The 12,937-nt window shown below is 45.6% G+C and overlaps 1 protein-coding gene across 1 annotated transcript; it reads right to left on the bottom strand.

Annotated features, from left to right (window-relative positions):
• Positions 1–3,258: 3,258 nt before the first annotated feature.
• On the bottom strand, positions 3,259–11,971 carry LOC146172839 (uncharacterized). The gene is made up of 4 exons (XM_084584409.1): positions 11,884–11,971; positions 11,041–11,224; positions 5,599–5,746; positions 3,259–3,348 (listed from the first exon to the last, which is right to left on the bottom strand). The coding sequence occupies exons 1-4, from the start codon at positions 11,969–11,971 to the stop codon at positions 3,259–3,261; spliced, it is 510 nt and encodes a 169-aa protein (XP_084440535.1).
• Positions 11,972–12,937: the final 966 nt, after the last annotated feature.

Raw genomic sequence — 12,937 nt, 5'->3', positions numbered from 1 at the left:
GTAGCTGCTGAGTGGTACTTTTATAGTTTAGATGTTGCACTCTCAGAGGCTAGCGTCAAACACCACAGTTTGGCGCTTTGACTGTAGTATCGCTTTCGCAGTGAAAAGCAGCTCATATCCCCTCGCTCAGGAGCCTCATAGAAGACTTTTAAAGAAAAGTAAATTATATTCAATTAGAAGTCATTATTGGAGTCTGGTAGTACATCTACCAGCTTCTCTGGAATTTAGGTGTCATAGGGCATGGCCTCTTTTCTCGGGCCCCATTACCGAAGTTGCGTTCTGGCACAGGTAGCCGCATTTAGTGATATCGACGACCCTTTCTAGATGGCACCTCAACTGGGCAGTCATACGAGGGCTATGACACGACGAGAATTGGGAAACGGAGAAGTAACTTATGAACAATGATGAAATGACGACTTAAAACACTAGTGCGAGGGACTGCTAGTCGGAATACACAACCTGACGGGCTCCGGTGGTAGGTCGTTTCAAGAACATTTTTTATTCGACCTATAGTTGAAAACACCGCAGTTTACAAAAAATACGAAACAGTGGCAAGCGGTGAGGGCGTACATTTTGCTCAGTGCAGGTAACTTCAATAAATTCTGACCAGGGCAGTAAAATAGCTAGGACAACAAGAAGTATTTCGGCAGGCTCTTTGATATAACGGAAGGCAGTCTAATTTTAATGAAATTGCTGAAGAGCAAGTAATATACCACTCGTTTGAGGGCAATGCACCATAAATTTTTAAAGTAAGATCTTTTTTTTTTTCAGGTGAACCCAAGCTTCTGAGGCAGAGTAAAACCACCATTTGCGAACACCAGAAAGCCGATGAAAGAAAATAACAATTAAGCTGGGCGCTCAGTTTTTAATAATTGTTGACTATTACAGTTCTATACCTGGCTATGATTAGAAATATTTGGTTAGTCTCTTGGTATAGTCAGAAGAGTGTTTTGACAACACGGTTACTTTCTGCGCCTTCTGTAAGAAAATTTGGTCATGTCGCACCAAAAGACTCCCTTCCGAATAGCCCGTGTTAAGAGCAGCAATCCTCTTAGAATTTGAAGGCAAATGTGTCAGGTCACCTCCGTCTCGTTTGGCCGGGAGCAGGAAGTAACGGCTGCCATTGTTACCCTTTTCCCCCGTCATTTAAGATAGCCAGCGTGGCAGCAGCGGACGCCGGGAGCATCATTCATACAGCTGGATATTTTGACCATTTCAGCGCTGTGAAAATAGTCGCCCAAAGTTTGCAGTGGCCGGAATGTCCGGACGTGTTCAAGTGCCACACGTCTTCAAGAGGAATTGGTGAAGATGACCGTTCCACGACCTCAGCTCCATCGGTCGCAGCAGCTAGTTTTCCGAAAGCGGCGATACAGAGTGCCGACGTGAGGACGGTGAACGGCGCCACTGAATAGGCGGTGTGAACTGCGATCGGAAGCGGGTGAACCGTTTCGGAGTGTTCACTGTCGCAGCGGCCGGGAACGAGGTGGGCTCCAGGGCTGGTAGTCATGATGTGCCGCCGAAGATTGACCAGAGGGACTTGCATATGGACATGGATGTTGCTCGTATTGCTCCCGACGCTGGCAGTACCGGAGAATGTTCCCACGATGACCACAACGGTAACACACCGGTCGATGATACGTTGGTTCGGGAAAGTCATTAAGGGGAAAGCATTTAATGGCTCATGCTCGCGGCGACGATCACGTTCGTCCGTGCGTACTCTTTAGTTTCATCAGTGGTGTTTTACGTCGTATCTTGAAATAAATGATGACAGCGCTAGTGGTGTAGTATGTCTTCCTTGAGATTAGTGATGACGTCGTCAGTAATGTACGTCGTACCTTGAAATAAGTGATGACGTTATCAGTGGTGTAGTATGCCGTATCTTGAAATTAATGATGACGTCATCAGTGGTGTAGTATGTCATACTTTGAAATTGATGACGTGACTGTCCGTCACCGCCGTCATCGAGAATTCTCCAGTCACCGTACGAACCTACCGCAACGGGCTTCGAGCGAGTAGCCGCGCCAGGTGAGCAGACTCTCCCTCTCACCCCTTGCGTGTGCTTCCCCATTAGGTGGTTTATTTCACCCCCGTACGCGAACGGGACGTTCGTTCGCTACGGCGGTTGTATCTGAGTGTTGTGCCTTGCCGTGTACTCGAGCACAATAAACTCTGTTCGAGTACGTAACTCGGTGTTTGTCCCCTCTGGCCCGAACCCGCCGAGTAGCGACTTCTCGCACCGAGGGTTGGGGGTCACAGCTCCCTCTGTTAGAGCTGCACGTCGGGGCTAGAAGGCGACTGCAGTGTGTAACCGGTATCTCTGTCGTAGATTTCCTTTCAAAGGAATTTTCTGAGTGATGCACTGTCGAAACCAATGTGCGGTAGCGCCTACGTCACAAGGCAGCAAACTGTGTATTCTGGGGCAAGACTGCGATAAAGAAAATACCACCGCTCGCACCAGCAGAACAAAAAAAAATATAAAGGAAAGAAAAGGAAATCGACTCACATGTGCGCAGCAATGTTGGCGCATGAATCTACCGAAAAGCAACCCACGAACTGTTATCATAAAAACTTTTCGTTGTCTTGCTTTTTACCTCCACCACCACTCATGAACAAGGAATGTGCGTGGCACTCTCGTTATCGGTGAGCACGGTTGGAACAGCGCCGCGTGTGGAAATTTTTCGGCTTCGATCGCAAGTCATTCGCGCTAACCTTTTTCCGTAGCAATTGTACATATTAAGTTTTTTACACGTTGGATCAGTGGCTAGTCTGCTGGCCTGCTGAGTCAGAGGACGCTGCGTCAGTCTCGGAAAAAGCGGTAGCATTTCAGTGCAGGCTTGGTTTGTGAGGTTTAGCGTCCCAAAGCAGCTCAGGCTATGAGAGATGCCGTAGTGGATGACTCCGGAAACTTCGACCACCTGAGGTTCTTTAACGTGCACTGACATCGCACAGCACACGGGCGCCTTGCTTTTCGCCTCCATCGAAAAGCGGCTGCCGTGGCCGGGATACGATTCCGCACCCTTGGAAAAAATAGTCGAGTGCAGTAACCACTGCGCCACCTCTGCGGGGTTCGGTAGAGGCGAATAACAAGATGACTGTGTTAGACCGAAACAAATATAAATTTTTGTGCGAAGAAAAAAATGGGAAAGCCGAGCAAGCTTAAAGAAACGGGACTTTATTGGCAACATTTCTTGCTCAACGTTTGAATTAATGTCTCTTTGTGCTACATGGCAAACATTACTGGTAAAACTACATTGTTGCTTAGTCGAGGTCAACAGTGACGGGGAAGGACACGCAGTCTTGAAGATCGCCGCTGTCGACAAGCTTGAGGGTAACCGTAATGGTCCCGTCCTGGAAAGAAACGGGAGGGAATCGAGTGGATTGTGCAGCCGTAATCTTTTTATTCAGTGACTGCAGTGTAAATGCATAGCAGTTCTGAAATAGGTGTTCAAACGATGCCGCACGCTATATAATTTCAGAGGGTCAGCCAAAACTTATTATTTTATTATTATCATTATTATTAATAGTACTATTACTATTTTATTACGCTGGAGTTGAGAGAAGCGCATATTCAAGGAGTTTGAGCTGATGCCGGAATCGGCCCTTTACATTGCAACAGGTGTTTGTCTCAGCGCTAAACAGTGTGCCTACCTCGTGACGTCATGCATACCATGTGATCACAACATAAATAAATACAGAATAATAAATACTTGAAAATTAATAAAATCACGCATTATACCAACAGATGGCGCCACTGATCAGCTTTCATATTTCCGACAGATGGTGCCACATGTTTCGAGCACGAAGTAATGTTGACCGCCATAGAAATCATAGCCAACTACTTCACCAATTATCGCAAGATATTTATGTTGATCCAGCAAAATAAGCACCAGTTATGTGAACGTATTACAAACGTGTCTTCATTTCTAAGACAAGTAAAGCAACAATTTACGCAGCAATGCTGCCATCGAAATGTGTTTCGACGGTGGCGTTTCATGAGCTAACGCTCGATATTCACCTTCGGCGGCGTTGAATGGCTTGAAATGTTTTGGATTACTACAAAAAAAAGGCTTTTGGCATGTCGTATGCTACAGATGTACCACACGGCCACTATGAATTGTTTGGCTTAAAAGATATAACGTCCTAAAGCGACTGATGCCATGCTGGGTGGTGATTAAGTGCTGGTAATTAGGATGAGTCTACTTTATTTAAAGCGCTAAATTCTTTCTGCCCTGGGTTCAAGCTGGACTCGCACAAATATAAAATTTCTATATAGCATATCTTCAAAAATTTAGAGGGTGAACTCTAATGTTTGCATTGTAACGCACGTCATTCACTGGCGCGTTTGACGTTTAGCCGCGGGAGCGGTCAGTGACGACACTCCACGTGACCTGCTGCAGAGAGGCGCATCTGCGGCGCTCGCTTGAAGGCTCTCCATTGTTATACTACGTGACCAGGCGAATGGTTTAACAAGTGTTTCTCCGGAGCTTGGTTGCACAGTCTCGCCATGGATGAGGAGCGTGCCGGTTCTAGTTTGTCAGCGTTTCAGTGCAATCTTCAGGCTGATATGAACAGCCATTCTTATCGGAGCTTGCTCTCGGATAACCAGGTTTAACCAGGATAAACATCCGCAATTTTAATCCATGTGCCCATTTTCACAAATGAAATGAGAAGTAGTGAAAAGTTTCTTTGTAAGCATTAGTTGCAGCGATTAGAAATGACTTCAGCGGTATGTTATTACTGCACATACTGCACGGCAAAAACCGCTAATACTTCCGCAATTAATGCGGTTTTGTGTCAGCTGCGAAGTCCTTAACCAGACTTTATCATCATAATAATAATAATAATAATAATAATAATAATAATAATAATAATAATAATAATAATAATAATAATAATAATAATAATAATAATAATAATAATAATAATAATAATAATAATAATAATAATAATAATAATAATAATAATAATAATAATAATAATAATAATAATCCTGATTATACCCACTGCAGGGCGAAGGCCTCTCCCATATTTCTCCACTTAACCCGGTTCTGTGCTAGCTGCATCCACTTGACCCCTGCGAACTTCTTAATCTCATCATCATCATCATCATCAGCCTGATTATACCCACTGCAGGGCGAAGGCCTCTCCCATATTTCTCCACTTAACCCGGTTCTGTGCTAGCTGCATCCACTTGACCCCCGCGAATTTCTTAACCTCATCCGCCCACCTAACTTTCTGCCGCCCCGTGCTGCGCATTCCTTCCCTTGGAATCTAGTTTGTTACCCTCAGCGACCATCGGTTATCCTCTCTTCGCACTACATGTCCTGCCCATGCCCATTTCTTCTTCTTAATTTCCACTAGAATGTCGGTAACTTGTGTTATTTCTCAAGTTACCGGTGCAGCGGTGGCGTAGCGGTAGGACATCCGCCTCGCATGCAAGAGGACCAGACTTTAACTGGCTTTCAACTACATTTAAACATTGCATTCCTTTTCTGCAGAAAGAAATTAATTTTGGTTCGCTGCAGTAACACATGGACTACAAAAGCTGGCAAGTTGTGCTGCTGTACTGATGAATCTGGAGATCGAATTTATACTCACGCCAAAAAATTCTACAGCCTCTTCATCTTTGGGCAGGTGAAAGGACAAGTGCGCCTTGTAGGTGCCGGGTTGAACGGGGCACTTGTTATTCCAGTCTTCATTCAGCTGTTTCTCGAGACGCGTGGTGCCATCGCACAACTTCAACTCACTGCAAAAATAATAAACGAGGCATTTCCCGGTACAATATTTGAATGAATATGTTTCACTTTCAAGATTTGGTGTAGCGCTTTGCGCTATATAAATTAGCGTTCGCAGAAATGTCAGCATAATAAATTTCATTTCACAAGGAGGCCCATTTTTTGCCTGAAAAATTCTGACGCCACTTTTAGACGGATTATCTTTATCGGGTTAGCGCATACGACGACGACGAGACGAGTGCACAGAGTCTTGTCGGCGCCTAATGCGCTGCACCGATAATGTAAAACCAACATATGCACGAGTGCCCACTTTGCCTTTGCGACAATCTGGTATTCAGTACCCTGCTACTCGGCCACTTTGGTCAGAGCTAAGAATGGTGCTCCATATTACGTGGAGTCGAGACATAGAGATCCCTGGAAACGTTTCCATTAAACACAGCGTTAAACACAGCGAGGCTATCGAAACATTGAATTATTTGCGATAAGGCGTTCATTCGATCTTGGAGCTCTAGAACATGAGCCACAAGCTAATACATGCACAAGTCACGAATATTAAACGGAATTAACATTATACGTCTTATTTCATCTTTGCAAATAATATTGTATAGAATAAAAGCTTAGCCAAGTGAGATTGCACTGGTTATAACTAAATTACTCATTAGTTGCACCGAGGAGTCATTAGAGATAACCTTTAAATGGAGACAAGAAACATCATATGGCAGGGGCTTGCGATTGCGCTCTTTAAGTTCAGACTACTGGTGGCCCTTACATTTTGATTAAACGGAACCTACTAAAGGCTACGAGTGCGCAACACGAAATTATGCAACGCAAGGCGCCTGTGTGCTGTGCAATGTCAGTGCACGTTAAGGAACCTCAGGTGGTCAAAATCCTGAGTACTCCAGTACGGCGACTCTCATAGCCTAAAAAAAAACTGATTGATGGATTTATAGGAAGGGAAAGGCGCGGTAACGGTCTCACTTTTTCTGTGGACACCTCAACCGCGCCGTAAGGGTTGGTTCATGGGAAGGGAAAGGCGCAGTATCTGTCACACTTGCTCTGTGGACACCTGAACCGCGCCGTAAGGGAAGGGATGAAGGTGGGAGAGAAAGTGGATAGAGAGAAAGGGGAGCCGTAGTGGAGGGCTACGGAGTAATTTCGACCACCTGGGGATCTTTAACGTGCGCTGACATCGAAGCGCCGTAAGGGAAGCCAGTAAGATGGGAGTGAAAGTGGAAAGAGAGAAACTCTCATAGCCTAAGTAGCTTTGGAACGTCAAACCGCACAAACCAAATTTTGTCGATTTGTTGAAGTGTGTACATTTCAACGAATTGTCATAACAGTAGAAAACGACTTTTGAGAGGTAGGCTTTGAATTCTTTCTAGCAAAGTAACACAACTGGAAGACAACCGCGACTTGCCACGGACGACAGGGACTTAAAGGAACTTTTTACAGTGCACCAGGTACAGCAGTGATAGACCTAGTGAAATTTTCCATATGATTACCTCCGGGCTTTCTTGTGTTCTCCTGAAAAATACAGGAATGTGGCATCGAACGTAAGATTGGATATAGATATGAAATTCGCCTCTAAAATGCACGGGCTCAATATAAGGAAATTATATGGAAGCTATATGGAAAGTGTATGTGAATGATATGAAGAAGGTATGGAAGTCATATCTAATTTCCATATATTTTTACATCTTCTGTGCTCAATATTCCCATGACTCCATGTGATCGGCCTATACAGAAATTTTCAGCAGGTAGTTAACCGGTAGGTCTGTTTAGAAGCGCTCATTAGCCTGTTTGCATTCCTCCGACCTGGCTTAACATTTTTCCTATTATGCTAGCCACCTTCTGGAGTGTTCTTCTATGGAACCCACCATCCGCGGTGCAGCTTTCGGGTTCCGCAATAACCTTCTTTTCTTATTGTCGACACTCTCCGAGTTATTCCCGTGGCAGGCCCTTCCCAATTGTGCTCTAGTCGGCTCCTGCAATAACCATTTAAGCAACTGGGCCGCCTGTCGCCCTGTCATGCTCTCTCCCTCTCCTTTTTCGCTCGCGCACTTCCCCTCCATCATGCATTTTAGGAAGCGGAAAGGAGGTTTTCCATATCTTCATATAGCTACGTTCAACTGGTGGCATGAGCGATGCACACTTCTTGCCAATGCAAGCAGCGAGGTTCTGAATCTGAGGAAGCGCTAACGCTGTAGAATAAAGGTTGTAGTAAAATTTATTCCTTTTTTCACGAGGCCTTCACTTACACATCAACCGAAGCTACAGGAAGGAAAGTGGCATAATAGAAAGTTAAAGAAAGAAAAGGCTCGCAATGTTTAAGGATACTGGGTCCCAACAGTTTTGCCATGACTACGACAATTGGTATACCAGAGCAGAAAGTCATGGAAGGGGAATTCTGGAAAGGCATAGAAACTGAGCGGATTACTCTTACACACATAAAAATGCTTTCAATAATGGCTTATTTTAGAGGGGATGACCTTTCACGGCTAACTAGCGTCTCGCTCCTGTACAGACCCGGACACCAATGTAAGCTGGCGCGATCTATTTTAAAGCTCTGTATCTTTTGCCAAATTCTTGTCGCTGTAGAAAGTATTAAATGAATTCTTATTCGGGAATATTCGGGAATATTCGGCATGCTGCTGTGTCTGCCTTTGAAATAAATAAGCATTTTGCCCGTATTCTCGTAATATATATTTGCAATAGGTAAACGAGACGAATAACGGTTCCACCTAGAATACAGACTGATTGTGCCAACTACCTAGCGGGCTTGGACGAGTCAGGCCCATCACTAGTCGCCAAATAATTCTGGCTCGTGAGGAGCCCAGGTCGGCGTTTGTTTTCTGGCCCTCTGTGACTGGTCTGCAACTAGTAGGCCCCGCATAGTGCAAATTTTTGTATAGTTGACAAATGCTGATGTGGGCACTTGCAACCGCAAGACAGTTTCGTAAAGCCTTCGTAAGACATTTCGTGAAAAAGTTAATATATGGAGTGCAAATATTTCGTCTAAAATATGTTTGGTCATCTAATTACTGTCAAACAAGTTCAAATCCCCCATCTAATGGGAGTGGACGCTATCCGTGCACCAAAATGGAATGGCAGACATATCACTAAAATGACGCGCGTGTAATGTACAGTCGTTAGAAAAAGTGGTGTAAAACATTCAGAAGGTGGCGGAGCTCAAAATATTAGAGGGCCTCTTAGATATCTTTTAAGAGGAGGATGTCAAAGGCCTACCCTATCTCTCCTATCGTCTCCTGATCATTCTTTGCCTCTTATCGGCGCTCTTTGCAGTGCTACACATGACTAATAACTGGTTAACAGGAAATGAAATGCGCAATATCTATCACCCTTGTTATGGACCCCTGAACCGCGCTGTAAGGGAAGGTGGGAATGAAAGCGGAAAGAGAGAAAGGTGTGCCGTAGTGGAGAGCTCCGCAGTAATTTCTAACACCTGGGAATCTGTAATGTGCCCTGAATAGGGGAGGTGGTGAAGGGTGACTGTTCCTGGCCCTACGGGGCTGGCATGGTAGGTAAACGACACTTGCCGCGGGGTCCAGCCAGTCACCGAAGTTTTTATCTGTTGAAGGCGGCCGTCATTGCACCCGCCACCACTTAGGTGGTGGACGATGGCTGTTGCGGAGCACGTCTTTCTCTCCCTCTTCTTTTTCTTTCTTCTCTACTTTCTCTCCTGTTGTTGTCGTGGCTGTAGGAAGGCCCCGCCGGGGTGGTGCAGTGGTAAGACGCCCGACTACTGTGCCGGAGTACCCGGGTTCGAACCCGACCTCGGCGGTTGCGTTTCGATGGAGGCGAAACGAAGAGGCGTCGTGTGCTGTGCGATGTCAGCGCACGTTAAAGATCCCCAGGTGGTCGAAATTACCCGTAGCCCTCCACTACGGCTCCTCTTTCTCACTTTCCGCTTTCACTCCTATCTTCCTCCCTTCCCTTACGACGCGGTTGCGGTGTCCACAGAAAAACAAGTGAGACAGTTACCGCGCCTTTCCCTTCCTATAAATAAATCAGTTTTAAATCAGTGGCTGTAGGAAGAAGGAAAAGAAAATGCACGGGCCTGCTACTGGCTCTGTAGCTGAGCCACCTCCGCTGCCTCGTGCAGACAGAAGAGAGAAAGTAGAGAAAAAAGAAAAAGAAGAGCTAGAGAAAGACGCGCGCCGTAACAGCCGTCAAACACCACCTAAGCGGTGGCGGGTGCAATGACAGCCTACAACAGATAAAAATTGGTGGCTGGCTAGCCCCCGCCGCAAGCGGCGTTGACCAACCAACCGTCCCAATCCCGCATGGCCAGGAACAGCCACCCTTCACCACCTCTCGCTGTCTGCACGAGGCAATGGAGGCGGTTCAGCTACAGAGCCAGTAGCAGGCCCGTGCATTTTCTTTTCCCTCTTCCTACAGCCATACCAACTGACATCGTACAGCACACGGACGTGTTTCGCCTCCATCGAAACGCAACCACCGGTGGTTGGGATCTGAACCGATTTATTTATAGGAAGGGAAAGGCGCGGTAACTGTCTCACTTGTGTTCTGTGGACACCGCAACCGCGCCGTAAGGGAAGGGAGGAAGATGGGAGTGAAAGTGTTAAGAGAGAAAGAGGAGCCGTAGTGGAGGGCTACGGAGTAATTTCGACCACCTGGGGATCTTTAACGTGCGCTGACATCGCACAGCACACGACGCCTCTTCGTTTCGCCTCCAATCTAACTCGAGTGCTCCGGCACACTAGTCAGGCGTTTTACCACTGCACCACCGCGGCGAGCAAGCTATATATAACTATAACTAGTTTACAAGAAAAGAAAGGTGCAGTATCTGTCACACTTTTGACAGATACTGCACACTTCCTTTCCTGTGAACCAATTAAATGTGCGACAGATACTTCGCCTTTCATTTCTGTAAACCAATTACAGTGCTACATATAACTATAATTGGTTTACAGGAAATGAAAGGCGCAGTATCTGTCACTTTTTTTTAATTGGTTCACAAGAAAGGAAGGGCTCAGTATCTGTCACGCCTGTTACGCGGACACAACCGCGCTGTAAGGTTAAGGTGTCCGCGTAACAGGTGTGACATACGGCGCCCTTGAGTTGTAAGGGAAGGACCTCCGCCGGGGTGGTGCAGTGGTAAGGTGCGCGACTACTGTGCCGGAGTACCGGGGTTATATCAATCAGTTTTTAGTTAGTTGTGGTAATTACATTTGGAAGACGTGTCTTACTTATTGTTTACTGAGAATACGTCACTAGCACATTCGTCTCAAGCCATCTCTGTTTTCTCGGCGTGACCACTTACCATGGCAAGACATCTTCAACGCACGGCAGTTCAGCGCCGTTGGACGAAGAAAAAGAAATGAGCAAGACCGGATTTGTACCAACTTCAGCGTTGGCGCGAACCGTGCCATCAACCTTCACCTTCTTTCCGAGCTTCGCGTCTTCTATAGTGACTTCTAGAATTTCGACGATTGGGTTCTCTACGCCTGGAAAAAGAAAGTATTTGCGCCGCAACAACGATTACAGGCCTGTACATGGGGCAGGGAGAGCAGGAAGGCAGTGACTGGCTCTAAATGTATCACTGTGCATTGTAAATGAGAAAGAGACAGCGAGTACGCAGAAGGCTAGGGTGGTTGCTTACTTTGAATAATTATTGCCGGAGTGGATATAGTAAATATAATAAGGTAGCAATCACTCACTAATCACTCAGCGCAGCCATAGGGCTACAAAGAAAAGCTATACAGCTCTAAGAAAAAATTCGGCCTGGTCCGGGGAATTTTTCTTTAACTACGAGGTTTCTGAGAAAGTTGTATAGCTTTCTCTTGTAGCTATATGGCTGCGTTTGGGTGGACGTCAGAGTGAGAACTCCCTTATTACAAATCTACTCTACCTTGGGGGATTCCAATAAATGTTCTATCAAATAGTAAATATGCTCTTTTGAATAAAGTAGCACTTTTTATTATGAATTTTTACATGCTGGCAATAATAATTTTACTGCTTAGTAGGGTAACCGCCTTTACAGTATTTAAACTGCGAAAAACGTTAGAGAAGGATTATGGGAGAGAGCGTTTTGGGCGGAAAGAGTACAATGCAGCAACCACATGGCATCTATTTAGCAGTGAATAACTGACGGAAGTGGTCTCACCAGCACATTGTGTCAATGGTGGGGTCTGTGTGGTGCCAGCGACCAGCTGAACAATGGCCACAAGGACGACGCAGGCGCTAGCGATCATCTTCGATTTCTTCGCGGAGTGCTATAGGGCTTGGTTTTAAACCCCAAACATTCCGGATATTCTGTACGTCAAAGACAGTTCAAAGACATTTTCAAGCCGGAAGGGAGATCATTTATCGAGGGTCCTCTAAAAACACTCAGCTGACACTGCCGATTAAAATGCTCACGCGTCATCCCCGGAAGTAGGATAAACTCTGTTCGCCATTTAGCAGGATTTAATTGTTCAGCCGGAGGAAATAATGCTCTGCGTTCAGGAGCTCTTGTGGGTGAGCTTTGTATTTTTTGCTGCTCCTACGCTGCCTGATTTCCTGGAACGTGGTCATTGATTTCGACATTCCGCTTTATGATTCCCTTTCGTGCGCCCATTTCAACCACCTTTTGAGGAATTAATACTTTAACCGCACGGACGCGTGTCGGGGGCCTCGACGGTCATTGCTCTGAAATACAGGAATTTAACAGCCAACAGTAACTAGGAAAGACAATAGCATTGGCCGTTTAGGAAGCCGATAAGTCACTGCACTTAATAACCGTATTATATTGGTATCTGGAAGGAAATTATTGATAACTAGCAATTTGACCCTGAGTTTGCCTTACTTAGATCTCGCCAGTAACATGTGGAAATGGTGTTTTCTAGAGTGGGTAAAATATTTCTGTTTTTCGGAATTCGTTAGTACCTGTAAATCCTTGCGTACTAGTTCCTTTTGCATCAGATATAGATGCTGTTCTCAAGAACTTCGCAAGGACACTCAATAAAATTTGGGAACAGTGAAAGCGGGTCGTCATAGCAGCTTTTTGGATGCACTGGTCTTTGCGGGAAACTCTCGAGTGAGTGTGACAGTGCATCTGGTACGAGTTGTGAACAGATCAAGGTGAAGGTGCTTTGATATTCATGTGGGAACGGCGCTAGAACCCTACTGCCAGGATGCAAAAACGTCCGGCCTTAGAAAAAGTCTCTACCAAATTAGTC

This window comes from Amblyomma maculatum, chromosome 11 (assembly GCF_055883805.1).
Source record: "Amblyomma maculatum isolate TAMU_Amacu chromosome 11, ASM5588380v1, whole genome shotgun sequence".
Classification (NCBI taxonomy): Eukaryota; Metazoa; Arthropoda; class Arachnida; order Ixodida; family Ixodidae; genus Amblyomma; species Amblyomma maculatum.
The sequence above is the reverse complement of the archived record's forward strand: the minus strand, read 5'-3'. Positions and strand labels throughout refer to the sequence as shown.

Coding starts and splice junctions, on each gene's coding strand:
- LOC146172839 (XM_084584409.1), bottom strand. CDS start 11,971: ATGATCGCTAGCGCCTGCGTCGTCCTTGTGGCCATTGTTCAGCTGGTC. Junction 11,225..11,883: donor ACCATTGACACAATGTGCTG/GTGAGACCACTT, acceptor TTCTTTTTCCAG/GCGTAGAGAACCCAATCGTC. Junction 5,747..11,040: donor GTTGAAGATGTCTTGCCATG/GTAAGTGGTCAC, acceptor TTATTTTTGCAG/TGAGTTGAAGTTGTGCGATG.